Below are 27,682 nucleotides of genomic sequence, written 5' to 3' on the forward strand. Positions count from 1 at the left end.
TTTCCCTGACAGGCCAGGAAAAAAAAAAAGCTTGTTCTTCCTCAGATCTAACATGCTCAAGGTAGGGGGAAAGCGAGAGAGAATTGGTGGGGGGAAAGGACCTTATCTGCTTGAGCAGTTAGCAATGGTCAAAAAAAGGAGATTCAATTTAAGTTCTAGTTGAATGAAAGAATTCAAGGATGCCCCAGGAAAGCCAATTTGGGCCCTTCCACAATAGCGCAACTCAAATTTCTCTTCCCTCACCACAAATGTGCCCCCGCCCCCACCCCAGCACACTGGCTGACTTGAAGGCAGCTGTTTAGGAAAAGAGGCAGCCTCAGGTGCTAGCCTGGCTACCCGATAACCAACGGAAGGTTGCCTGGCTTAGCAGAGGGGCTGCCAAAATCTGCCAAGTTCATCTCTGAGTGACTCATGAGAGACTGTCACCAGTCCCCCACTAAGGTTTTACTTATGTCTATAACACAGTTCCTTGCCCAGCTTCGAGCCAAACTATTTTTGCAAGTTTAAGCTAGAAGTTTAAGCTGGAAAAGTACCTTTCTTTATTAAGCAAGAGATTCTGTTGACTAGGACAAATCCTCATTTTGGTGCCTGAGAAGAACTAAGACCAGGCTTTCTAGAGCTTTTATGGTCCCATCTGGCAGCCCTCCACAGAGGTTGAGCCTAAGCCTCTGCCCTGTACAAACTCTGATGTATTTAAAGCAGTTGCCAGAGTTTCCCGACATCTCCATCACAGTCTGAGATAGTAAATCAGGCACTCAGGAGACATGTATTTAAAAACCTTCCACACCTATATAGGGTATGTCAGCTAAAATGAACTCAGGGTATCCAGTAAGGACCTCCCTAAATACCCAGCTTCATTCATACTACACATGGATATACCTAGTGGTATCTAAGGCAATGGATGAAACTCAGCCATTCTCCCCCAGTGGTGGGGAACCTGCGGCCTCAAGGCCACATATGGCCCTCTAGGTCCCTGGGTACAGCCTTTTAACTGAGTTCAAGTTTCACAGAACAAATCGTTTTATTAAGGAGATTTGTTCTGTGAAGTTTGGATTCAGTCAAAGGGCCACCCTTGAGCACGCAGCCTACAGTCTGGAGGACCTGAGTTCAAAATCCAACCTCAGACACTTACTAGCTGTGTGACTCTAGGCAAGTCACTTAACCCTGTTTGCCTCAATTTCCTCATCTGTAAAGTGAGCTGGAGAAGGAAATGGCAAACCACTCCAGTATCTTTGCCAAGGAAATTCCAAATGAAGACATAAAGAGTCAGACACGACTAAAAACCAAACATCAGGTATGCCAAGTTCCCTCTATAGTAATAGTACCTGTAAAGCCTTTACCTCATGGGGTTGTTTTGAGGCTCAAACGAAATAATTTACATAAAGTGCTTGGAAAATCTTAAATTATTGTTTTTATTATCATCTTATATTTCTTACTTTCTTTTTTCCTTTCCCCTGACTATGACTGAGATCTGCCAATGGCAACTGATGGTGCCCATAAAACTTGATGAATCCTAGTCAACAAATATTTGCTTATTAAAAACAAATACTGTGAAATGATGGCCACACTTAAGCTGAAAGAAGAGACAGAAGTCACCTCCCCCACCCCTGCAGCTTCTTTCCAGAGGTGGGGGGCTGTGGGCATGGAATGCTGAATTTAATGTCACAGTTTTTCAATATAGTTTTGCTGCACTAGGGTTGGGTATTTTTGCTTTGTTATTAGGATAGCTTTCTTGGAGAGGGTGGGAAGAGAGATATGTGGGAAATATAAATTAAGTAACATAAAAACAAGAGAGAGCAATAAAAATTTATTTTTAAAAAAGCAATTACTCGCTGAATGCCTATTAGGTACACAGCACTCACTGGGTCTGCAGGGAACACTTGTAGCTCCAGAGGAGTTTATAATCTTTAGGAGAAAACCACACATGCACACAGTTAGTTGAGCAAAAGAATCCATTAACCCCTACTACTAAGAAGTGACGCAGGGGCTGGGATGACAAAGAACTACCAACAACATGAGTGAATGTGGAACTTTGTGCAGTTCCTGTAAAGAATTCCCCCACTCTTTCAGCTTCCTTTTATGTGTGGTCTTCCTCTATTAGAATGTAAGTTCCTGGGGGGTGGAGCCAAGATGGTGGATGGAAAGCAGGGACTCGCTTAAGCTCTCCCCCAAATCCCTCCAAACACCTGTAAAAAATGGCTCTGAACAAATTCTAGAGCTGCGGAACCCATGAAATAGCAGAGGGAAGCAGGGCTCCAGCCCAGGACAGCCTGGATGGTCCCTAGGAAGGGTCTATTGCATGGTGCTAGGAGCAGAGTGCAGCACAGTGTGGGCCACACCAGGACCAACCAGACCAGGAATCGACTGGTGCAGGCCTTAGGTCCATGAATCACTGAGCTGTGGCAGTTACCAGACTTCTCATCCCACAAATGCCAGGTTAGTGGGAAAACTGCTTGATCCAGGTGAGAGTAGGCCAGCTCCAGCCCTGGGGCCCTAAAGCTTGGAACAAAGTACTCTCTACTCTACAAGTAGTCATACCCTGACAAAAAGCTTAAGGGTCAAGTAGTTGGCTGGGAACATGGCCAGGCAGAGAAAAAGGATGCAGACTCAGACTTTAGAATCTTTTTTTGGTGACAAAGAAGATCAAAACATACAGCCAACAAAGAAGTCAACAAAGTCGAAGAGCCTACATCAAAAGCCTCCAAGAAAGATATGAATTGGTCTCAGGCCATGGAAGAGCTCAAAAATGATTTGGAAAAGCAAGTTGGAGAAGTAGAGGAAAAATTGGGAAGAGAAATGAGAGTGATTTAAGGAAATCATGAAAAAGAAGTCAATGACTTGCTAAAGGAGACCCAAAGAAATACTGAAGATAATAACACCCTAAAAAATAGACTAACTCAAATGGCAAAAGAGCTCCAAAAAGCCAATGAGGAGAAGAATGCCTTGAAAGGCAGAATTCGCCAAATGGAAAAGGAGGTCCAAAAGACCACTGAAGAAAATACTACCTTAAAAATTAGTTTGGAGCAAGTGGAGGCTAGTGACTTTATAAGAAATCAAGAAATTATAAAACAAAACTAAAGGAATGAAAAAATGGAAGACAATGTGAAATATCTCATTGGAAAAACCACTGACCTGGAAAATAGATCCAGGAGAGATAATTTTAAAATTATTGGACTATCTGAAAGAGCCTAGACATCATCTTTCAAGAAATTATCAAGGAAAACTGCCTTGATATTCTAGAACCAAAGGATAAAGTAGAAATTGAAAGAATCCACTGATTGCCTCTTGAAAAAGATCCCAAAAAGAAAACTCCTAGGAATATTATAGCCAAATTCCAGAGTTTCCAGGTCAAGGAGAAAATACTGCAAGCAGCCAGAAAGAAACAATTTGAGTATTGTGGAAACATAATCAGGATAACACAAGATCTACCAGCTCCTACGTTAAGGGATCAAAAGGCTTGGAATATGATATTCTGGAGGTCAAAGGAGCTAGCATAAAACCAAGAATCACCTACCCAGCAAAACTGAATATAATGCTCCAAGGCAAAATATGGATTTTCAATAAAATAGAGGACTTTCAAGCTTTCTCAGTGAAAAGACCAGAGCTGAATAGAAAATTTGATTTTCAAATACAAAAATCAGGAGAAGCATGAAAAGGTAAACAAGAAAGAGAAATCATAAGGGACTTACTAAAGTTGAGCTGTTTTGTTTACATTCCTACATGGAAAGATGATATTTATAATTCATGAGACCTTTCTCAATATTAGGGTAGTTGAAGGAAATATACATATATATAGACAGAGGGCACAGGGTGAGTTGAACTGAAGGGGTGATAGCTAAAAAATAAAATAAAATTAAGGGGTGAGAGAGGAATATATTGAGAGAGAGAGAGAGAAAGGGAGAGATAGAATGGACTAAATTATCTCACATAAAAGTGACAAGAAGAAGCAGTTCTGTTGGAAGGGAAGAGGGGGCAGGTGAGGGGGAATGAATGAATCTTGCTCTCACCAGATTTGACTTGAGAGAATAACATACACACTCAATTGGATATCTTACCCCACAGGAAAGTAGGGGGAATGGGATAAGATGGGGGGGAATGATAGAAGGAAGGGCAGATTGAGGGAGGAGGTAATCAAAAGCAAACACTTTTGAAAAGGGACAGGGTCAAGGGAGAAAAGTGAATAAAGGGGGACAGGATACTACGGAGGGAAATATAGTTAGTTTTTCACAACATGATTATTGTGGAAGTGTTTTGCATATTGATACATGTGTGGCCTATGCTGAATTGCTTGCCTTCTTAGGGAGGGTGGATGGACAACAAAGAGGGGAGAGAATTTGGAACTCAAAATTCTAAAAGCAGATGCTCAAAAAAAAAGTTGGTTTTGCATGCAACTGGGAAATAGAATATATAGGGAATGGGGCATAGAAATCTATCTTGTCCTACAAGAAAGTAAAGGGAAAGAGGATTGGGGGGGGCAGTGGGGTGACAGAAGTGAGGGCTGACTGGGGAACAGGGCAATCAGAATGCCATCTTGGAGTGGGGGAGAGGGTAGAAATGGGGAGAAAATTTGTAACTCAAAATCTTGTGGAAATCAATGTTGAAAACTAAAATTATTAAATAAATTATTCTCAAAAAAAAAGAATATAAGTTCCTTGAAGGCAGGGGCTGTACTTCTTTTTCTATTTATAATCTCAGTGCTTAGCACACAAAAAGAGCCTATGCCAGTTAACTTGATTTACTTGGAGAGTAAGTCAATGAGAAACTTGATCAACAAGCATTTATTAAAAGCCTACTCTGCACAAAGTCTGTACAAGACTTCTTAATTAATATTGTTATTGTTTTTAGTTTTTCCATTTCTATCTGATGACTGAAGGTCTTATTTTTGTATTCTTCTTAGGGGCTGGGAATAGAAGCCCCCAGGAGCCATGTGGGCAGAGGGAGGGGCTGCTTGAAGACTTACCTTCTTTGTGTAACATATCAATCGCTGTCACTCCAGGATACAAGCTTCCATTTTCATCTCTCACGGGAACAATGAAGCAGTGGGGACCTAAAGAGGTCAGAGAAATAAGGAGATTCCTGAAATGTATGCTTCTAAAGGAAAAAAAAATGAAGTCCCATCCGTTACTGGAGATTTGAGTGTCATTCATAGAATCATTAACAGGTCCCTAAATTCACTCAGCTGTAAGACTCTGAGCTGGTGGGAGGCCAAAATAATAGTCTATAATAGAGGTTCTTAACTGGGGTCCATGGATCCATAGACAGACTTGGTTCTTAAAATATTTTTGTAACTATTTCAAGATCATCGTTTTCATTTGTAATCTTGTGTATTTTATTTTATGCCTTTAAAAATATTATTCTGAGAAGGCTTTTACCAAACTGTCAAAGGTTAAGAAATCCAGGTCTGCAATCTCAAAAGCAACTGAATATACGTGACTCCGAAACAAGAATAAATTCTACTACTTGCCACCTGTTTTAAAACACAAAGTATAGGATTTTAAAGTTTGCAATGTACCTTAAAAATATTATCTCATTTGATCCTCACAACAACCATGGAAGGTAGGTGCTATCATTTTCCCCATTTTTCAAATGAGGAAATTGAGGCAGAGGTTAAATGACTTCCCCAAGGCCTCATGGTTTTAAGGGTTTGAGGCCAAATTTGAACTCAAGTCTTCCTAAACTGAGGTTTGGCGTTCTATCTACTGCACCACCTACCTGCCTAGAATGAACGACAGATGAAGATTATAAGGTTGATTAGTACACTTGCTCGACATATACAAAAACTGCAACCATTATTATATCATAATTTCAGCAAGGAAATGTATGGCAGGGAGGGCAGATTTTCAATCCCTTAGCCATGCTCTTTACTCCTGTTTGAATGACCTTGATCAAGTCTCTTCATCTAAGTATTCTTCATCTGTCAAGCCTGATTACTCATATGTAAAGGGGAGAGAATAAAACATGTACTATGTATCCAGACCTCAAGTGCCTGGCACCTCATAGGTGATTAATTAATGCTTACTGGCTGCCTGACTATTGATGTTACAGGATAGATGTTGATATCTAGCTCAAATGAAATACTGCCTATGAAAGGAATTATTGTGAAGCATTATACAGGGTGTCCCAAAAGTCTTAGCTACTACAAGCCATTAACAGCTTTCAAGCTATTAAAGCTTAAAACTCCCCTTTTGGGAGACCCCGTATAAATATAAGCTGCTTTCAAGAGGGGGTAGTAACACAAACCTTGAGATCTTCCATTTATGATGAGTTGTGCAAAGACAGCAGCATAATGACCTTCCATTGCATTCCCAATGTACATCTTTTCAGCATTTTCACAAGGCGTATCAATGATAAACTCCTACACAGAAATTCAAGACAAAAGATTACTTTTTTCCTTTATACAATTTCAACTCAATCAAGTGAACAAGGAAGAAATACCTCCTACTGTATATGCTAGGCACTGAGCATACAAAGATCAAAGTGAAGCAATTCCTGACTTCAAGGAGCTTAAAATCTAAGAGATAAAAGGCCAAGTACACAAATGATTAGGAAGCAAGGGAAAATGAGATACATGCAAAATGAAGAAAAAGTAAAATATTCAGAGTTATTTGAGGACAGAGAGATCACTTCCACCAGAGAAGGCTTCATGGAAGAGGTGGCCTTTGAATTAGGCATTGAAATAAATGAAAGACTTCAACAGAGAGGAGAGGGGGAAGTCCACTTTAGCAAGTGCGATCAGCATAAGCAAGGCCTGGAGTTCAGAGCAGGAATCAGGATTCAATTTGTTTTGCAGGTAGACTACAACAGAAGTGTCAAATGCTCAGCCCACAGGCAGCACTGTAGCCCCCAATGCCAGAATCAAATTGAAAAAATAAATGGGAAATATTTAACAATAGATAAAAGCACAATTAAACCGATAATGTTAATATGTGGTTCCTAAGTCGAGTTTGCACCACTGGACTACAAGAAGGGGAAATGTAGTATGAGAAGAGGTAGGATTGAGATTTTGGAAAGTCTTGAATGGCAGAGTTGGATTTTATACTACTGAAAATTTTTGATTCAAGGGGTAACATGATCATAGATTTTGTAGGCAGTAATGTGGAAGATGGATTGGAGAGGCCCTAGATCATAGATTTAGAGCTTAAAGGGACCTTTAAAGGCCTCATCCAACCTCCTCATCTTATGGAGGCAACAGAAAGGTGAAGTAACTGCCTAGGGTCACACAGCTTGTAAGTACCTGAACCGGGTTTCGAACCCAAGCCTTCCTAACTCCAAGTCCAATGCCCTATCCATTAGACAACAGCTGCCTCTCTTGATTAACCAGAGGAAGGAATATTCATTAGAAGGCTATTTACAGTAGCCTGGATGATCTATGTATCAGGTGCCTTCCTGCCTTAAGGGTCTATGATTCAATGATTAAGTTCTACTATTATATTAAGGACTAACTGCTCATCCCTATGACTTGTGAAGTCAATTACTGTCATTACATATCACCTCAGATATCATTTCAGTTCCTCCACTGGCAACTTGGAACAGTGAAAAAGGAATTTATTAAGAATCAGAAAGCCTGGGTTCAAATTCTGTCTCTGCTATTTTCAATGTATGACCATGGGAAAATCATTTCATCATGTTGAGCCTCAGTTATAAAATGAAAGGCTGAACTAGATGACCTCTGTTTCCTTTGAGTTCTAATTCTCTGCTCCTCTGATAGATTTGTATCCTGAAATAGCCGAGAAGCATTTTTTTATCTTAATAGAGCAGAACAATCAGAAAAATTAATCCTAATTAAGCTTTTCAAACACATTTTTCATGAGTTTACATATCTGGAGTTAATAACAAGCGTTAAGGTACTCTCACTTCTTCTTCCACCACTTTCTCAGTAAGAAGACAACTGAAGTTAGAAATAGCCTGGGGACTAAATTCATGCTTTGTAGCTCAGATGAGCTTAGTTATAATGACCTCCATTAGACTGGGCTGGGAATAACCAAATTCAGTCCCTCAATCCCCGATTTCATACCAAGTAGATTTTTTTAAAAAATATGGTCCTTAAAAGCCTTACTGTCTAAATCACCTTTTCTTTTCATATACTCCCCATATCCCTAAACATACCAGAGAGGTCAGGGAAGGTGAAACTCCCCAGTGACTAGGGGCTGTCTACTGAGTAGCTGCTATTCCCACTAGGGGAGACATTGACACACTGGTCTGTATTCGCTTCATGTACAATCCCTTGCCTCCCCATGCTCTGTTCCCCACTGTCTCCTGCCTAATCCCACCCCACCACTAAGGGTCATAGCTGCTGCCTCTGTGACCTAATTTGAAACACTCAGTCTTCTAATCAAAGACCAACACTGCTCCCAAACTATCCAAGATTCCCTTTTGGCTAGATGAAGAATAAAGATACTAGATAATATCAGTCACTTCCCATCACTGCCTAAAACCTTGGAGCATACAATTTCAACCTTTATAAAAAGAGATACTTTCTTTGCTTTTGGATGAATGTTTCATAACCTGCCTCTCAGTTTTCTTGACCAATTAAAATAACAATAAATGATTCAGAAGGGGAAAAAAAGCTTAGTACGTATAAACTTTTAAGTAGAAACACTTGTAAAAGAACTTCGCTCAGTTCAGGGTAAGAATCATGAATGTGCTACTAGGGTTTTTTTTTGTCTCTAAAGCTGCCATCCTCTCATAGTCACTTAGATAAATATATAAATGTAATTTTGAAAAAATTGTATTTCATATATTTATACTGTGAATTACAGCATCTTCCCCCATACAGACTAAAAGCTCCTTGGTGTCAGTCTGATCTTTGTTTTGCCATCATATTCTCAAGGCCTGGCTCATACTAGGTGCTCACTAAGGGATGGTTGAATTGGCTTGAATTAAATTCACAGCAATCTATGAGGAACCCTGTTTGGCCACAATCAAACAACAAATACTTAATGTTTGGAGTGGTAGGCCCGAAGTCATAAAGACTTTGAATTCAAATCCAACTTCAGATAATTACTAGCTATGTGACCCTGGGCAAGTCATTTAACCCTGTTTGCCTCAGTTTCCTCATCTGTAAAAAGGAGCTGGAGACAGAAATGGCAAACCACTCCAGTATCTTTGCCAATGAAACCCCAAATGAGGTCACAAAAAGTCAGACAAAACTGAAATGATTGAACAGTAACATGTGCCAAGCATATGTGGCAAGACACTAGGAATACAAGTAAAAAGAAAGAAAGAATCTCTACTCAAAAGAGTTTATATTCTAATTTGGGAGGCAAGAAGAATATACAAAAATTTATAACAATGAATTTAAAGTGAATAAATAAAAAGTAGCTAAGGACAAGGTAGTTTGGGAAAGAGGAAACTAGCAACTGGAAGATCAGGAACGGAAGACAGTGCTTGAGCTGTATAGTAAAGGAAGAGAGGGTTTCCATGAGGTGGTGGGAAGGAGGGAGTGAATTCCAGGCATGAGTGCTGACCAGTGCAAAGGTACAAGGCAGGACATGGAGTGGTGTGTGTGATGGACAAAGAAGGCCAAGGTAGATGGATCTCAAAGGGCCAGAGAGTAAATTGTGTCCAAAAAGGCTGGACAGATAGGTTGGGGTCAGGCTGAATAGGGATTTAAAAGCTAAAGAGAACAATTTATATCTTATCCTAGAGGGAAATAGGGAACCACCGAAGTTGGTTGCATAGGGGAGTCACAGTCAGAATTGAGGTTAAGGCCAGGTAAAATATGGCAGTCAAATTGGACCCCCTATCTCAAGATCTCTTTGCCTTCTTTTCTTGCTCCTCTGAAGTCATGTTAAGAGCAAATCCTCAATCCTAAGTATTCTCCTCCTTTATCCCCCCCTTCTCCTCTCTGTATTCTGCCACGGGTTAGCCACCTAGCCGGCTACTGAAATATGAGCTAACTGGACCTTATGCTTGGAAAGAAACATCATGTTCTTGCTGGCCTAAAACAAGGCAGGCAATTTGGGATGGGGTAGGGGTCCAGGGGAAAACTGACATGCTCCTAAGCATGGTGAGCTAATCCCTCTCAGTTTAACTGGGATTGACTATAGTGAAGATCTGGCTGAGCTAAACCAACATGCTATTGATCACACCAAGATTATCTCAGATTTCAGATTCTAAAAGCATATAGACTACACTTTCCCTCTGGCCAAGAAACACAGTCCTGGGGCTTAAGAAAACATTCACTGACACATGTTTGCACAGGGAAACTTTTAACATATGCAAGACCTTTTTAGAAACAGAAAAGGACAGACTGAATCTTTTTCAAAGAAATCTCCTGAGGAGGACATTGTTTTATCAAGTCAACAAATACTCCTCAACCGGCGGTGTGACTTTAAACTGGGTACAATTTTAAAATAAAAATCAATTTCAAAAAATAACCCCCATGGAATATTCCTTACAACTGGAAACCGCAACAACACTACCACCAAAAGTTCTGGCTTGACAGTGCAGACCTGGTGTGGTGTGGGAGAGAACACTAGGTCAACTCCTCAGAAACATCTGATATACCCTGGGAAAGAGGGCCTGAGACTTCTGGCCCAGCCCTGGCTTTGGAAAGTCTGCATAGGCCAGAATTCAAGCATTAGGGCTGTATTTAAATAATGTATACCATGTGTGCCTGTTATTATTATTAATTATTTGTAGCAGGCCAACAAAATGGTCAATTTTAAAAAAAGACAGCGTTGGCCGAAGGCTTTATAGATTCGTTTACCTTCTCTGCCTGAACTCAAGTTTTAGCCAAAACTTTTCAAATAAAACTTTCTTCCCCCCAGATCACTTCCATCCCACCCCCAACCCCCCAAAGTGAGTAAATAAATAAATTAATAAAACAAACCTAAAGGAACCAGTAACCAGAGCATGTAAAAGATTTCAATAGGGCTCAGGGGAAAGAAGACTCATTTGATATGATATGCTCCAACGTTTTAAAAGGAAAATGAAGAGGAAAACGCAAAAAACCAGTGAAGGGAAAAATTCATTCCCTGTAATGTCAGTTCTCAGGGGCTTGTGTTGATGATGGATTTGTACTTTGTCTAGCTCCCACGGGGGGTGAATGGGGAGTTCACCGGGACCTCATCATTATTAATATTCAGAGTGCTAAACTCCCCTATCAGAAAATACCATCTGCTAATGCAGACCAGGTAGCAGGATCGGTTCTGCTATTTGGGGATCATGGGACCCAAGTACTAAAAAGACTTCAGTGGGGGGAAAACAGCCGTAGGGAGGATTCCAGTTTTTAAAAGCTTTAAAGTGCTTTTTTTTTAAAAGTAAGGCAATCACATATCACAATCACTATAATAATGCAAATGAAAACATTAAAAAGGCAGCTAAACTCAGGTTATAGGCAATGACCAATATTGGTTCTAGAGAAAAGATCATTTAACTCTTCCCTCCCCTCAGCGGACAGTAAAAGATTATGGGTGCAGAATGTCATATACATTTTCAGATGTGGCTACTATGTTGATATGTTTTTGTTTTACTGTTTTTCTTTATGATATAGAAGAGTTCTTTTGGCAGGCGGGGGAAGGGGAAGTTATATTGGGAAATGTTAATGCTATAAGAAGCAAAAAGCATCTTTAAAAAAAAAAAAGAATCTATACCACATTCCTAAAAAGAAAAAAAAGAGGGGGGAAGGCAAGAGTTTGGCTTCCCTACACTCAAAAGCCACTTGTCACAGCTAGGTAGTGCAGTGTTAGGCCTAGAGTCAAGAAAACCTAAGTTCAAATCCAACCTCAAACACTTAGTAGCTGTATGGCCTTGGGCAAGCCACTTAACACCTATTTGCCTCAGTTTCCTCAGCTGTAAAATGGGGATAATAAAACGACCTACCTCACAGGATCATTATGAGGATCAAACCAGATAATATTTGTAAAGGCATATAGTAGGTGCTATTTAAATGCTTATTCCTTTTCTTTCCCCTTCTATCAGTGCTATGAAGAGAGGGAGCTAGGGGATATCTATGTGGAAGAGATCTATATCAACACCCCTTGCTCATGACTATGGACACACGGGTCTTGGGGTAAACTCCAATGAAATATCCAACTGAAAAACACCCAATGCCAACGTAGTAATTATACTGTTTATGATGTACCCAGCCAGAGAAGGTTTATATCACATCCCAGACTCTAGAATCACGGTCTAGTCCAACTCTCCCATATTACAGATGAGAAAGCTGAGGTTTGAGAAGTGCCAAGTGATTTTCCCAATGTCCTCTAGCTGGGAAGTGGCAAAGCCAGGACTTGGACCTAGTTCTTCTAACTCCAGATCCAGGGTTTATTCCTCTATACCATGAATCTATCCTTAGTCCTTTGTCTCCTCCTTCCTTTCCCTCTTCCCCATAAGAAGACGGGATGCACATCAGCTAACCTACAGTGAATCTACTTACAAGAAGAGCAAGTGCATCAATTGGGGAATGGCTGAACAAGCTGTGTAAGATTGTGATGGGATATTATTGTCCTATAAGAAATGATGAGGGGGGTAGTTTCAGAAAAAATAGGGAAGACTTATATGAACTGATAAAGTGAAGTGAGAAGAACCAGGAGAACACTGTACACAGTAACAACAATATTGCATAATGGCCTGGCTATTCTGAGCAATACAATGATCCAAGAAGATTCTGAAGGACTTGGGTTGAAAAATGCTATCAGCCTACAGAGAGAGAACTGATGAACTCTGGGTACAAATCTAAGCACACCTTTTTTACTTTCTTTATCTTTCTTAGGTTTTGAGTGTGTGTGTGCGCGTGAGTGAGTGTGTGTTTTCTTTTTCAACATGGCTAATACGGAAACATGTTTTGTATGACTTCACATGGATAATCGGTATCATACTGCTTCCCTTCTCAAGGGTTGGGGGAGGGGCAGGAAAGAGAGAGAGAGAATTTGGAACTCAAAGTTTTAAAAAATGAATGTTAAAAAAATTGTTACATGTAATTGGGAAATATTTAATGAAATAAATAAAACATTAAAGAAAAAGAAAGGTGTCTTACAAGTCTAGCATGAACTCCAATAAGAACTGACAGATTTTAAGGCTCCCTTATTCAGCAATCCCCTAATTTCAAACTAGGGCAGCTAGGTGGCACAGTGGATAGAGTGTCAGGCCTGGAGTCAGGAAGTATCATCTTCCCGAGTTCAAATCTGGCCCCAGACACTTACTAGCTGTGTGACCCTGGGCAAGTCACTTCACCCTGCTTGCCTCAGTTTCCTCATCTGTAAAATGAGCTGGAGAAGGAAATGGCAAACCACTCCAGGATCTTCGCCAAGAAAACCCCAAATGGGGCCAAAAAGAGTTGGACATGACTGAAAAATGACTGAACAACAACAAAAAATTCCAAACTAAGATCAAGTCAAGTGAGCCTCTCTAGTCCAGAGCAATTCTATAAGTGATCTATCCAGATCACTTCTGGGCACTATCTAAATCAGATTTGTGAAAACCTTCTTCATTTGTAAAATAAGGGGCTTGGGAAGGAAGCACAATGATATATGTAAAAAGATGATGCACTCTGAAGTCAGGGGACCTGGGTTCAAATCCTGAGCCCCATGATGGGGGTCTGACCTATCTAGCTGACCTTGGGCAAGCCATTTATCCTCTGGGGCCCTCAATTTTCTCGTCTATAAAGTGAGAGTGAGGAGCTAGATGGCTTCTGAGGCTCCTTAAAGTTCAAGATCTATGATCCCATTAAAATTGTCTGATCAGAGAGTTCATTTCTTACATCAACCCCTCTAGGCCTTGTGATTGTCAGTGCGGGAACTTAATTTTGCCTTTGTATCCACAGTTGTAGCACAGTATAGGTGCTCCATAAATGCTTATTAGATTAGGGTGGGAGAACTTCCAATCGGGACCAGGGATTTCCCAAATAGATAATGTCCCACAAATGCCACAATATGCTTACAACCCAAAACTCACCCTGATTCAATCTCTACCCAGCTAGGCTCAGCAGGAAAAAAGAGTTAAGTTAAAATTAAGCTGCTTCATCCTGGCCTTCCCAAATTAAAGAATCCTTTTGATACTAATTCAGATTTCCAAAAGAAAGCTAAACTAAGAGATTTGAAATCCAACACACTTGTGTGAACGTACACACACACACGCATTCCCACTAAACAATTTTTTGAAATATATCTATTCTTTGTCGTCTGAATTTACATTTTTTCTCTTAAAAGCATTTGATAGATGTAAAGGTACACGAAATAAATCCATCTGTCTCCTTTACACAGGAATAGTAGGGAAAGAAAAGATGGCAGGAAAAGTTAGGCAATCCTTGCCCTTAGGTTAAAAAAAAATAGGAACTGAAGGACACTATGATGTTTGGCTGAATGTTAACTTAACATATGCCTAGAGCTCAAACAGAGGTGTTCTCTGGCCTGCCTAGAGAGAATTACAGTGAATGGGAAAGACCAAAGGATGGGAAGGCATCGTATGATGGAATTTACACCTGAAAGGAATCTCAGAGATTATCTAGTCTAATGTCTACATTTTATTAATGAGGAAACAGACTCTAATCTGAACTCTTTCACGAATTAGCTGTGTGACCCTGAACAAGTCATTTTCCTTCATTGGGCTTCAGGGGTTTTTTTGTCTATAAAATGGGTGAGGGGGAAGAGAATGATAGATGAGATGATCAAAGAACCTCAAAATAGAAAGAGGCCTCAGAAGCCACGCAATCCAAGTCATATCTCCTTTACAACATACCCAACAAGGATTCATCTGGCCCTCACTTGAAGATTTCTAAGGGGAAATCCACTAACCTTCCAAAGCAGCGCACTCCCAAGAATTAAAGCTGCACAAAAGTAGGGATTTGTTCTTAGATGAAGCTTAAATCTGTCTTTCATCAAGTACCATCCATTATTCCTAGACTTGCCCAATGAGGCCAAGCAGAACAAGAATAATCCCTCTTCTGTGGGACAGCCCTCCAAAAACTTGAAGATGGCTATCACATCCCCTTAGTTTCCTCTTCTCCAAGCTAAACATCCTTATTTCCTTTGACCAGTCCTGGATGGTGACCTCTAATGGTCCTCCCAGCTCTATGATTTTTCCTTTTATGTTTACCTTTGCAGAATAAAACTGGGGAGATTTCTTCTTGACAGCTGAGTTAATTGCTTAGTAACTCCAGGGAGGAGAACCTGGCCAAATACATTATACCACTTACAGTTTCTTTTCTTCCTGAATAGGAACCCCCTCCTGCTGCAGAAGACAGTGAAATGCCTCAGGGAAGGCACAAGTCATTACACATACCAATCACACATCCCAATCTGCATATGCCAGAGTGACAGGTGAACCTGGAGTTAATCTACAGCCATAGAACACATATACACACACACACACACACATCCATCATGCCTCTTTCTTTGGTTCCTAATCAGACTGATAATATTCTACATCATTACCAAACAAAGACACAGAGTAATCATTACCTGAGCAGTGAGGTCAAAAGTCGCTTCTGTCTGTATGCCCCTCACATTGCTACCGTGACCCCGCTCGGTCATTGCAAACATCGCTGTGTATTTCTGCTCCTGTGTTTGATCAAAAAGAAAACATATTCACATCACAGAATCCTAGGTCTAGACATAAAAGACACCCCAGAGGTCATGGTTTTTATTTTTGCAGATGAGGAAACCAAGGCCCATGGAGTTCTTAAGTGACCTGCCCCAGGTCACACAGAGAGGTAGCCCTTGAATTCAGGTTCTCTGGCCCCACTGTACCACTAGCCATTGAGAATTTTACTCCACCTTAGTATTCACTGGTGTAGGCTTGCAATATCTAAAAATCAAGTAATGTTGATTAAATCAGGAAATACCAGTTTTCTTTATTTTTTTTAAGTTAACCAAGGGAGAACTAACATAAACTAGAGAATTAGCATTACTCAAGGCAGAGAAAAAAGACTGTCTCAGGCCCTGTGTTCTGATCCTGATATACTGCATAAAGCTGGACAAGTCTCTTTTTCTTTCTGTGTACCAACATCCTTATCTGCAGACCCAGGAAAAGGCCTGCCTTCTAGGGAATCTTCAGGCTTACCACACAGAGATGCCTACAGGGGTTCCTGCAAATACCACAGTGCTAGCCTCTCATAATGCAATGTAACAAAATAGCTGAGGAGCCATACCATACCTGGAGTGGCTGGAACCACTTAGCAACATGTCTTGGACTCCCAAGATTCCTGACAGCCCCACCAAACAACCAGTAAATTATGCCACACTGAAAAAAAAGTCAAGAAAATACTGTTAGCAATATTTAACAGCTGCAAGTTATCAGTTCAACTTCCTTCAGCAAGTATCTACTGGGCAAAAACAGTATCTGAGTCCTATGGGGGATCAAAAGAAGTATGAGATGAGATCTTTGACCTTAAACAGAGATACACATAGAATAGGTTAACTAGAGCTTTCCCAGGGCACCAAAATTTAGAGGAAGCCAACGAGATTTGTATTTCTTCAGGAGCATAGAGGTAACAAACTTGGTTACCCAGTTGACAGATGGCTGGCTGGCTGGCTGGCTGGATAGATAGATAGATGGACAGATAGATGATAGATGAATAAGTAAGTAAATGGATGGATAGATGGATGACTGATTGAATAGATAGATGAATAAGTAAGTAAACGAATGGATGGATGGATGACTGATTGAATAAATGAATAGATAGATAGACAGACAGATGAAAAATAGATAAAGCTGTTATTCTTGCCAATAGATCTATTAATAGATGATCAGCTCCTCTCTACCCACATACTCCCGACCAGGTGCCTTATGGTATTCAAGGATTTCCATCCATGGGGGCTCATCACCATTCTAAATGAGTTTGTCTTAAGAAGTTGATGTGAAGATGTGTTACATGCACTTGCCTGAGACACAAAAATTGCTCAACCAATCTCTACCTTTAAGGGGTTTAAAATCTCATTGAAGAAACAAGATTCACACAAAGCAAATGGGGAACTAACTATACACAATAATATATGAGCAAGTACAGCAGAGGATGGTGTAGTTAACAAGTAACAGGGCAGGCCAGGCCAGGGTGAAATCCATGTGGGCCAGGGGAGCTGGAGAAGCCTCCCCACCCCCCGAGCTTCTGGGCTTGTCAGATAAATGGAACGTAGAGAAGCAGAGAGGAGGGAAGAGAGAGCTAAGGGCACAGTATGAACAAAGGCCTCAAAATGAAAATGAACACATGAGGGCAAGGCTGGGGAGACTCTAGCCTAGAGAAGGGTGCCCATGCCTGTTGAACAAAGTCATCATGTTTTATAGATAATTGATTTATTTATAGATTTTGAAATCAATGTAATATTAAGAACCAAACAGCTGTTTACATTCTCCTGGCAGATCCAATATACCATGTCTTTTTATTGTTGTTTAATTGCTTCGGTCGTGTCCGACTCTGTGTGACCCCTTTTGGGGTTTTCTTGGCAAAGATACTGGAGTGGTTTGCCATTTCCTTCTCCAGCTCATTTTACAGATGAGGAATGGAGGCAAACAGAGTTAAGTAACTTACCCAAGGTCACACAGCTAGTATATGTCTGAGGTCAGATTTGAACTCAGGAAGTCTTTCTGACTCCAGGTCCAGCATTCTATCCACTGTATCACTTAGCTGCCCCTTTACTATGTCTTTACTATCTTTTTTATTTTTTTACAACTTCTGAAATATGAGAATTTTATTAGGATGACCTTAATACACCTTTGGAAGACATCTAATGTCCTAATCACTAGATTATATCTACACTATAATTATTTTAGATTATCATAAATAGTGTTACAAGCTCCAACTTGGGAAGAAGGATTCAGTCCAAAGGGATGATTGTTTGTTTTTCTTAAATCATAAACTTCTCAAGTTTATCTTTTTTAAAGACTGATTTACTCTTGCTTAAGTAAAACAGGTTTAATGTTCCACTCCTGAACCACATAATCTGGATGTATATACTGTCTTTTTAGGCCTATACTCTTTCTTCTTTAATTTTTTTTCTTTCCCCTTGGAGAGAAGAAAAGAAGGGGCAACGTCATATGGTGGTGATCAGAGAAGTGATCAGAAGATATAGGTTTAAATCCCAACTCAGAGTTGCTAGTTTAGTAATCTTGACAGAACCACAACTAAGGTAGGGAGACTCGGGTTTTGTCACAGGGCAATAGCTTTAGATGGTGTCCAATTTAGAGGGTGCTGACAGTACTTGCAGCTCTCTAGTCATATTGAGACAAGATAACTTAACACTTAGCAAGAATAATTAGTTCAAATAAGAAGATAATAAGATGGGAGAAGCTCCTCTCCTACGGCAGCCTTCCTGGCAATGGCCTCCAACGGACATCCAGAGATCTCTGCCTTCCCTCCATTCATGTTGTTGTCACATTGTTCAGTCGTGCCCAACACTTCATGACCCCATTTAGGGTTTTCTTGGTCAAGTTATTGGAGTGATTTGCCATTTCCTTCTCTAGTTCATTTTACAGATGAGAAAACTAAGGCAAATAGGGTTAAGTGATTTGACCAGGGTCACACAGTCAGTAAGTATCTGAGACTAGGTTTAAACTCACAAAGAGGAGTCTTTCTGACTCCAGGTCTGGCACTCTATCCACTGCGCCACATCTATATGAGGCCCGAACCGATAACATTTGCCTTGGATGCAGAGACTCCTAGATAGAGCTTTGGATATTGGGCAAGCCATATTTACTTCCCTAAGTCTCACTTTTTCCATATATAAGATGAAGAGTTAGACTAGATGATATCAAAAGGTCCATTACAAGCTCCAGCTGCTATAACCCTATAAAACGGCCTTCTAACTTACATATTTGTAGATTCCATTCACCAACTGCTGCCAGGACATTACCACTAACTCCAGTCCAACCAATAGAAGGACATGTTGCTAAATGAGTCAGAGAAACATGACCTGATGCTAGTACGAAAACTGAGCTTTGGGGAGCCGTAAAGGGAACAAACAAAAGCTATGACTGCAGACACCAGCTTGGCCACTGAAGAGTGAAAAAAAATGAAGCATTTTTCCATCAGCTTAATGCCAACCTGCCTTTCCCTGCGATGGGGTCGTTTGGTCAAAATGACCAAATCAACCAGTGGTTCTATAGTCACATAGATATTACCTAGGAGGAGGGAAACATACACATGTATTCACCCTTTACCCATCTTTTCCAGCACTATGAAGCATGGATGCCATTGAGATCCTTTCTCTGAATATCGTAAGATAACTGGATAGATTTTTAAACACAGGACTAATAAATTATGTGCATTTTTAAACTTTGACCCTCACATTTCACATACTCTTTTTTTCCATTATTTTTAATTCTGTCCTTCACATAGGAAGACCCATAGGCAGTAGGACACCAGCCTTGAGTTCCTTTGCCAATAGAAAGGTGTTGAGTCATACACCTCTCTCTTGGTTGCCCCCACCTTGTTATCAGTGACAGGATTATGGGATAGCTGGCCAAGGTGCCATCTGTGAATATGTAACAATGAAACAAAGATAATTAGAAAGCACAGAGATTTAACCCATTGCCTCACTAGTGCTGGGGTCTAACCAAGGGAACCAAGTGGCCACCAATGCATTTCTGGGCAGCTTCCACTCAAAGCTACTATCCCAATTCTACTCTATATAGCCCCAAATAATAAGAATTATAATTGATATTAATATAGCACTTTGCTTACAACAATCCTGGGAGGCTGGCTGGGGCACAGAAAGGTTAAGCAACTTGCCCAGCATCAAACAGTTAAGGAGTGTATTAGGGCTAGGATTTAAACTCAGTTCTTCTGACTCCAGGCTATACTATGTAAGACATTCAGAAAAGACTAATTCTGAGGCCACAAGGAAAAGATGACTGGCTTCTAAATCAATGGTTCTCAAACTTTTTGGCCTCAGGACCCCTTTATACTCTTAAAAATTATTAAAGACCTCCCCAGTGTGCTTTTGTGAGTTGTATCTACTGATATTTACTGTATTAGAAATTTAAACAGCATTAAACGATGGGTATCCCACAGGGCTCTTCTCTACTCCCTTTATAATACTTCACTTGGCATTCTCATTGGCCCCAGTGGATTCTCAAATCTACTTATCTAGTCTTAACCTCATTGCTGACTTCTAGTCTCACATCTCCAATCTTAAACTGGATGCCCTATTTAAGATACCTATCTTAAACTCAACATGTCCAAATTTGATTCTCTTTCCTCCCAAACCTTCCCCTCTTCCTAACTTCCTTATTACTGTTGAAGGTACCACCATCTTCTCAGTCATCCAGGCTCCCAACCTAGGTGTCGTCCTTGGTTCTGTACTCACACTCACCATCACCCCTTAGCCAATCTGTTACCAAGGCCCCGCTGATTTTGCCTTCATAACATCTCTTACATACACCCCAGTCTCTCCTCCACTCTGCTGTAGGCCCTCATCACTTTATGCCTAGAGTGCAATACCTTGCTGGTTGCTCTTCCTGCCACAATCTCTTTCTACTCCCGTCCATCCTCCACTCAGCTGTGAAACTGATCTTCCTAAGGCGCAATTCTGATCACGTCACTCCCCTCTTCAATAAACTCCAATGGCTCCCTCTCACCTCCAGAATAAAATATAAAATCCTCTATTTAGTGTACAAGTCCCTTCATAAATTGCTCTCACCCCAACACGTTTCCATTCTTCTCATACCTTACACCTCCCACCATCACTCCACTCTATATTGAGATCCAGTGACACTGGCCTCTGATATTTCTCAAACAAGCAACTCCATCTCCCAACTCTGGGCATCTTCACTGGCTCTGCCCTATGTCTGGAATGCTCTCCCTCCTGATCTCCATCTCCTGGCTTCCCTGGCTTCCTTCAGATCCCAGCTAAAATCCCAACTTCTACAGGAAGCCTTTCCTGATGCCCCTTAATTTTAGTGCTTCCTCTCTGTTGATTATTTCAAATTCATCCTACAGTTCACTTGTTCATACATGGTTGTTTCCCTTCCTTGAGAACAGGGACTGTCTTTTGGCTTTTTTTGTATTCCCAGTGTTCAGCACAGTGCCTGGCATGTAGTAAGAGCTTAATAAATGTTAATGATGGATTCAACACTCATTATTATGAGAAGTTTTGACTCAGAGACCCCCAAAAGCATCTTAGGGTCCTCCATGAGTTCACAGACCACACTTTGGGAACTGCTGTTCTAAAGGACTCAGAGAACTTCTTCTCACACCTCTAGGGCAAATCAATTAAGTGGTCAAGAAGCCTTCTGCCCCTGTGCCTCTGATTTTTACTTCCTTCCCCACCACGCTCAATTTCTAGTGTGACCACCAAGACAAGGAAAGGTGGAAAATACCTAAGGATTGCAAGTGCCTTCCCCAAAGTCTACTGATCTAAAACAGCTGTCAGGTTAATGTTAATTCTATTTAGGATAATGTTGGTGTCAGGGTATGATTTAGATTCTATCTCAGAATCCTTTCTCCTTCCAGAATGTACAGAGAAGTATCTGTATTCAGCGGCACACAGAAAAATCTGCAGAGTCAAAGGGAGCCTACCTGCTCACATCCAGAGAGGCAAAACCTACGTCTTAGTGATGCTACACCTACTTTGCCCTGAACTTTTTGACAACTGATGAGACCTTACCATAGTAGCTGAGGCTTGGGATTTATCAAACACCATCTTACTGTGTTAGTTTGCTCCTGTATGTTGTATGCCTAGCGGTCCACCAATCAATGTCTCTATTTCTTAAACTATTTTTTTAACCAGCATAACTGTTGGTTTAAGCCTTTCTCTGTGGGTCAAAAGGTCAACTGAAACATTGGTGCTAAAGAGATCACAGGTATGGTGAGAGCCAGGTAGCTTTGGACATGAACTGCACCTCTAGCTATCCCTGACTGAGCATCTCACAAATGCGTGCTATTTGTATCAAGGGAAGGAAAATAAATGCACCCCTGTTGCTGGTGTCAAACTGGGCATAAGTGTTCCACTGGTGGTGCATCAGTAGCATCATCTTTGTAGGTGAAAATCCAGCATCCTCCTTATCTGATGTGCATCGGTGAATGAGGACAGCAAATGGCTCTGGGTACAATGGACAAGTGGAAACAGTAAATGCTTACGTGGAGATGACCTCCACTTAAATGGGGCATCTGTTTTGGAAACCTCCTTTTCACTGCTCTGTCTTCACTTGTTTACAGAAGGGGCTGCAGCTGTGGTGGGATGACCCCTGATATGGAAGACAGCCTTGGTGACAACTATGAGTCAGAAGGAGCCTCCACAGGCCATAAGAGTCAGTCAGTCAACGAATATGTATTGCTTACTATATGCCAGGCATTGTGCTAGGGATACCAAAAAAAAAAAAGAGGCAAAAAAAACCAAAAGCCTTTAAGAAGCGTGCATTCTAATGGAGGAGAGAATACAAAATAACTAGGCACACAGTACTTTAATTCTTGCAAAGAACATTCCTCAAAACAATGCTTCCAGGTATGTGATACAAGTAATTTTGTCTCCATTCTACAAAGGAGGAAACAAAGGCCCAGTAAGTCAGCACGAGCTTTATTTTTTATTGATTATTTATTATTTAATTGAGTGAATTTAATTGAGTGAATGAGTGATGGTGCAGTGGACGGAGCACTAGATAAGCCTGGAGACAGGAAGACCTGTGTACAAGTCCAGCCTCACACACTTACTAGTCACTTAACTGTTTGCCTCAGTTTCCTCATTTGTAAAAATGAGCTGGAGAAGGAAATGGCAAACCATTCCAGTATCTTTGCCAAGAAAACCCCAAATGGGATCATGAAGAGTCAGAGATGACTGAAACAACGAAACAAGATCAACATTGATCGAATACAGCGGGTGTTGGGCCTGGAGTCAGGTACTCAGCTGTGTGACACACACCCCCACCCCCAAAGCCACCCCCACCCTGATTGCCTTAATCTACTGGAGAAGGAAGCAGCAAACCAGTCCAGTATCTTTATCTAGAAAACCCCATAGACAGGATTGGCATGTTATGGTCCATGAGGTCATGAGAGTCAGATGTAGCAACTACAGATTCAACAAATACAATGGAATAGGTGTTCATTGCCACCACTCTATCCCCTTCCAGGAGCCCAGCTATTAGCTAAGAATCAGTAGAGGCAGAGGGATGGGGCAGAAGACAGGACTGACATGGGCCATTGGACAAGGCCATAGATGATTCATCACTTGTGTTTTCTTTTTTAAGAGACTACTGGAACCCAGGCAATATTATGCAGATCGAGTTCCCTGGGGCCTCATTTAGAGGGTGGTGAGACTAATAGGCTCCCTAAATGAATTCTAGGATATTTTGGCTGATTTAGAATCTTAAGGGTCTACGACTTTCTAGGTTATCCTATCTGAGGAGCAGATGAGAGGAAAAAAAATATTCCTTCACCAATGACCATATAGACAGAAGCAAAGACTTTCTTTAAAGTTAGCATTTGAATTGATTCTACACTCGTCCTTAATGAGTATAGAAGGATCACTCAGGCCTTAATCAGGCTTTTTAGCAGACTCACCCAAGTCTCTAAGGAAACTCATTTTACAGAGGGAACAGAGATGTTTGGGAACCTTTTCATCCCGAGGGAAAGGGAGCCTACTGCCACCTTGGAGGCCAGGGGCTGGGAGAGAAGGGCCGTCCATTAACCCTGAAGGAGAACATCTAAATGAGGGAGAGAAACAACTCAGAGGTCATTAGGAAGAAGAGAGGGAGGCACGTCACACTTCTTTCAACAGTAAAGTGTTTCCAGATTGCATCAATTTTTTTGGCAGATCTGAAGCCTTCACTGGGATCTCTCCCAAACTAGATGGGGGATTCAAACTCCTCAGCGAACTAAGCTCCTTTCCTTGGCATCTCTCTCTCCCTTCTCTCCCCATTCCACTGTGAATCAGCCGTCGTGCCAGACTTTAGCTCCTGCCAGGATTTCACTGCTCCAGTACAACCGTGTTTATCCAAAGCTCTCAGGGACACCCAAAGCATTTTAGATAAATAAAAGTTTTGATGGAAAAAAGTAAAATGTACTCTGACCTGCCAGGACGGAGCTGACTTTGAGGGATTCTAGATCTGACACCGCTCTCCTCCGGCTGACAAGTGGGCTCACGCGAAGGAATCAAGCAAAGAGGGTGAATGCAATCCAGCTGTTCTAGGGCTGTGAGAAAACCTGGTATGCCCTGACAATCACCAAGCAGGCTGCTCACCTCCATGAGCTCCCAAGGCCCCACCAAAGAACTTGTACTCCTCTCTTCCCCCAAGAACTGAGGAAGGACAACTGTCCCCTTTGGTGCACCCTTTGTGCAGTAAAATACTAGTCTAGGCATACCATGGACTTGGCTCAATGTGGCAAAATTCCTTTGTTCCAAGTCAAATCAAGAAGTACTTATTAAATACCTATTATATAGGCATTGTGCTAAACACTGGGCATACAAAGAAAGGCAAAAACCTAGTCCCTGCCCTCAAGTAGCAACTAGTCTTAAGATTCTATGACTTTTTAGGCTATGCCATCTGAGAAGCTAGTGAGAGAAAAAATATTCCTTCACCAATGACCATATAGAAGGACACAAAGATTATCTTTAAAGTTAGCATTTAAATTGATTCTGCACTCCTCCTTAACGAGTGTACAAGGTTCACTCAAGCCTTAATCAGGCTTTTTAGTCAGACTCACCCAAACATCTTGCTAGGGTCCTCAGAGGAAAGCTCTCAATGGCTCCCACATACCACACATTTTCCCATGATCCCAATCTAATTTTGCACATCCTAAACTCATAGAGAGAGGGCGTGGGAGGTAGGAATGAGGAGGAAATAAGCAAGAAAAAGAAGTTGCCATGACAATATTGAAGATCTAAGGCAAAGCCTTTAGGAGAAGAGGAACTATTTCTTATTTTCTCAAGTCCCTGAGTTCAAAAAATATGCCAAATGAAGTATCCCTGAGTAGTAATCTTGCGATGAACTGCCTAACCAGAAAGCAGATGTCACACAAGCATCATTGGCCAACCATTTGAGGATGCCTGGTCTAGATTAGGGCAGCTAGGTAGCGCAGTGCTGGGCCCGGAGTCAAGAAGTCTAACCTTCCTGAGTTCAAATACAGCCTCGGACACTTACTAGCTGCGTGACCCTGAGCAAGTCACCTAACCCTGTTTGCCTCAGTTTCCTTCTCTGTAAAATGAGCTGGAGGAGGAAATGGCAAATTACTCCTGTATCTTTGCCAAGAAAACCCCAAATGGGCTCACAAAGGGTCAGAAACAACTGAAAAATGACCAAACAACAATTGGTCTAGATTCAATTAAATTATATTCAATAAACATTCATTAAATCACCTACTGTGCACAAAGGACTGGAGAGGAGACAAAGTTTAGCTAAGATAAAATCGCCATCTTCATAGAATTTACAGTCCATTTCAGAGAAAGAAACAGGCAATTTTAATATGCTGTAACATATAAGTGCATAAGCGAGGTGCAATGTATTTTATGAAGTGTGATGGGGAAAGTTCATTAGCAGCTCACAGGGGTGGAAGGATAGAATCAGAAAAGGTTACATGGGGCAAACAACAGAGAGAAAGCTACAGTGGTGTCAACAGGCTCAGCATCTGTGTATCTAAGCAGCTACCAGCATATTGGATCTGCTTTTTAGAGATCCCTGATTGGAACATTTTCATTCTGTCATATAGGAAAGTCATTTGTGCTAGACAAATAAGCTCCAGGAGGACAGGTACCATGTTTTATTCTCCTCTGCACAGGGCTCTGCATATAATAGCCGCTGAATAAATATTAGGGGCGGCTGGGCGGTCTAGCGGATAGAGTGCTGAGCCTGGAATCAGGGAGACCTGAGTTCAAATCAGGTCTCAGGATTTACTAGCAGGGTGACCCTGGGGAAATCACTTTACCCTTCTTTGCCTCAGTTTCCTCATCTGCAAAAGGAAAATAATAAAATCACCTACTTCCCAGGCCTGTTGTGATGACCAAATAAGATAATAATTGTATAAATGATTGAATAGAAAGGATTTGTGACATCATCAGTAGTCCCAGTGTAGAAATTCCCTTCACCAACACAACTTGAAATCAGCCTAAAGGAGGTCTTAAGGAGTTGCCTAAGACAAACATATGTTGAGTGACTTGCCCAGAATCCTTCAGCCAGTGAAAGTCAGGAATAGGATTTGAACCCACATCTTCTTGACTCTTGTGTTCCAGCATTTCCTCCATTAGGTCACACTGCCTATCACATGAATAAGTAAAACAGCAAACTAAATCTTGAGGGGCTGGCATCAATTGTGTATATGCTAACCGAAAACCAGTTCCAACAAGCTCATTGTTCGCCGAGGGGTTTCCATTTTCTAACTTCCAACTGTTTAGAAACTAGTGGAATTCCATCAGGGACCCATGATCTCTTACCTTCACTCCTGTCGCCATGTCTGCTATGGAAAGGACTTCTCCAATGACAAGACTTCTCCTGACAAAATTCTTCTTTTTCTCTGCCTGAAACAAGCCATATCTCACGTTAAGTTCTCATTGTGTTCTGATCCTTGATGGCCAATGACTCCCATTGAAACTGTCCAGTGCCGGCCTTAGCCAGAATAGGGGCCCCGAGCTTCTACCACTCCAGCCCCTGATGTCTTCATCTGGCAGCTCAACAACTAACCCCAACCCCTTTTGATGTCTCTTCCTGGATTGTGGTCTGATCCCACACACTGCTTTCTAGCATCTCCTCTCTGAAGACAGTTTTAAAAACATGGTAGATGTTTGAGTCAGTATTATTCACGTATTTAGAAATTCCCATCCTCCTAAAACCGAGCAGATTTGAGAATAGTGGGGAAACACTCTAGTCAGAAAATCAAATGAAAATTATTTTTACGGAGCTCTTGCTCATAGCACTTTAATGATTTCACACCAACGAAATCCTGGATCACCTTTGGGCAGGATTTGAAACCAGGTCCTCTAGCTCCAAACCCAGTGCTTTTTCCACTGTACCATGTTGCTCCTCTTAAAGTGTTTTACCTACATAATCTCACAAAAATCCTTTGATTATATCCATTCTTCAAAGAAACTGAGGTTCAGAGAAAGTAGGCAACTTGTCCATGGTGACATTGCCTAGTCAGTGACGGAGATAGGATTCCAACCTATGTATACCCTGACTGTAAATCCAGTGTGCATCCCACCTCTACAAGTACTTCTGGATGGAGGCCAATGCAGCGCACTTCAAAGCCACTAACCTACTTACTATATGGGAACCCCTGATACTAGGATGACTTTGCAGTTTCAACATTTCCTTTTGTTTCTCTGCCAAGGCTATATGCATTCCCAACAACAACACTTCTGTAGATTTTTGTGATGTTTCTCTCCCAGTTAATTCTATTTATTGCCTTGAATAAGCAGCTGGGTGGCACAGTGGATAGAATGCCAGGCAGATTCATCTTCTTGAGTTCAAATGTGGCCTCAGATACTTCCTAGATGTGTGACCCTGGACAAATCACTTAACCCTGCTTGCCTCGGTTTCCTCATCTGTAAAGTGATCTGGAGAAGGAAATGGCAAACCACTCCAGGATCTTTGCCAAGAAAACCCCAAACAGGGTCACACGACTGAACTAACTGAACAACAACATTGCCTTGTTAGTTATATTAAAAAACAGAATGAACGGTCTGCTGGTCAGGATCTGCTGATCTGTCACTAAGGGCTCTATCCACACACGTGCAGAATTATTTCCTAAAATGTCACACTGTTAATCTATACTGGGAGGCGGCATGCTACGATGGAAAAATTGAGTCAGGGGACCTGG

The 27,682-nt window shown here is 41.2% G+C and overlaps 1 protein-coding gene across 1 annotated transcript in view; it reads right to left on the bottom strand.

The window, feature by feature from the left end:
• The window catches only part of ACOXL (acyl-CoA oxidase like), a 531,229-nt gene that overhangs the window by 436,171 nt on the left and 67,376 nt on the right, over positions 1–27,682 (bottom strand). Inside the window, exons 3-7 of the mRNA XM_036753019.1 lie at positions 26,301–26,384; positions 16,099–16,185; positions 15,405–15,503; positions 6,241–6,355; positions 4,961–5,047 (exon numbers count right to left, since the gene is read on the bottom strand). Coding sequence (XP_036608914.1) covers positions 4,961–5,047; positions 6,241–6,355; positions 15,405–15,503; positions 16,099–16,185; positions 26,301–26,384 — 472 coding nt within the window. The remainder of the gene's footprint in view (positions 1–4,960; positions 5,048–6,240; positions 6,356–15,404; positions 15,504–16,098; positions 16,186–26,300; positions 26,385–27,682) is intronic.

Source organism: Trichosurus vulpecula, chromosome 3 (assembly GCF_011100635.1).
Source record: "Trichosurus vulpecula isolate mTriVul1 chromosome 3, mTriVul1.pri, whole genome shotgun sequence".
Lineage (NCBI taxonomy): Eukaryota > Metazoa > Chordata > Mammalia > Diprotodontia > Phalangeridae > Trichosurus > Trichosurus vulpecula.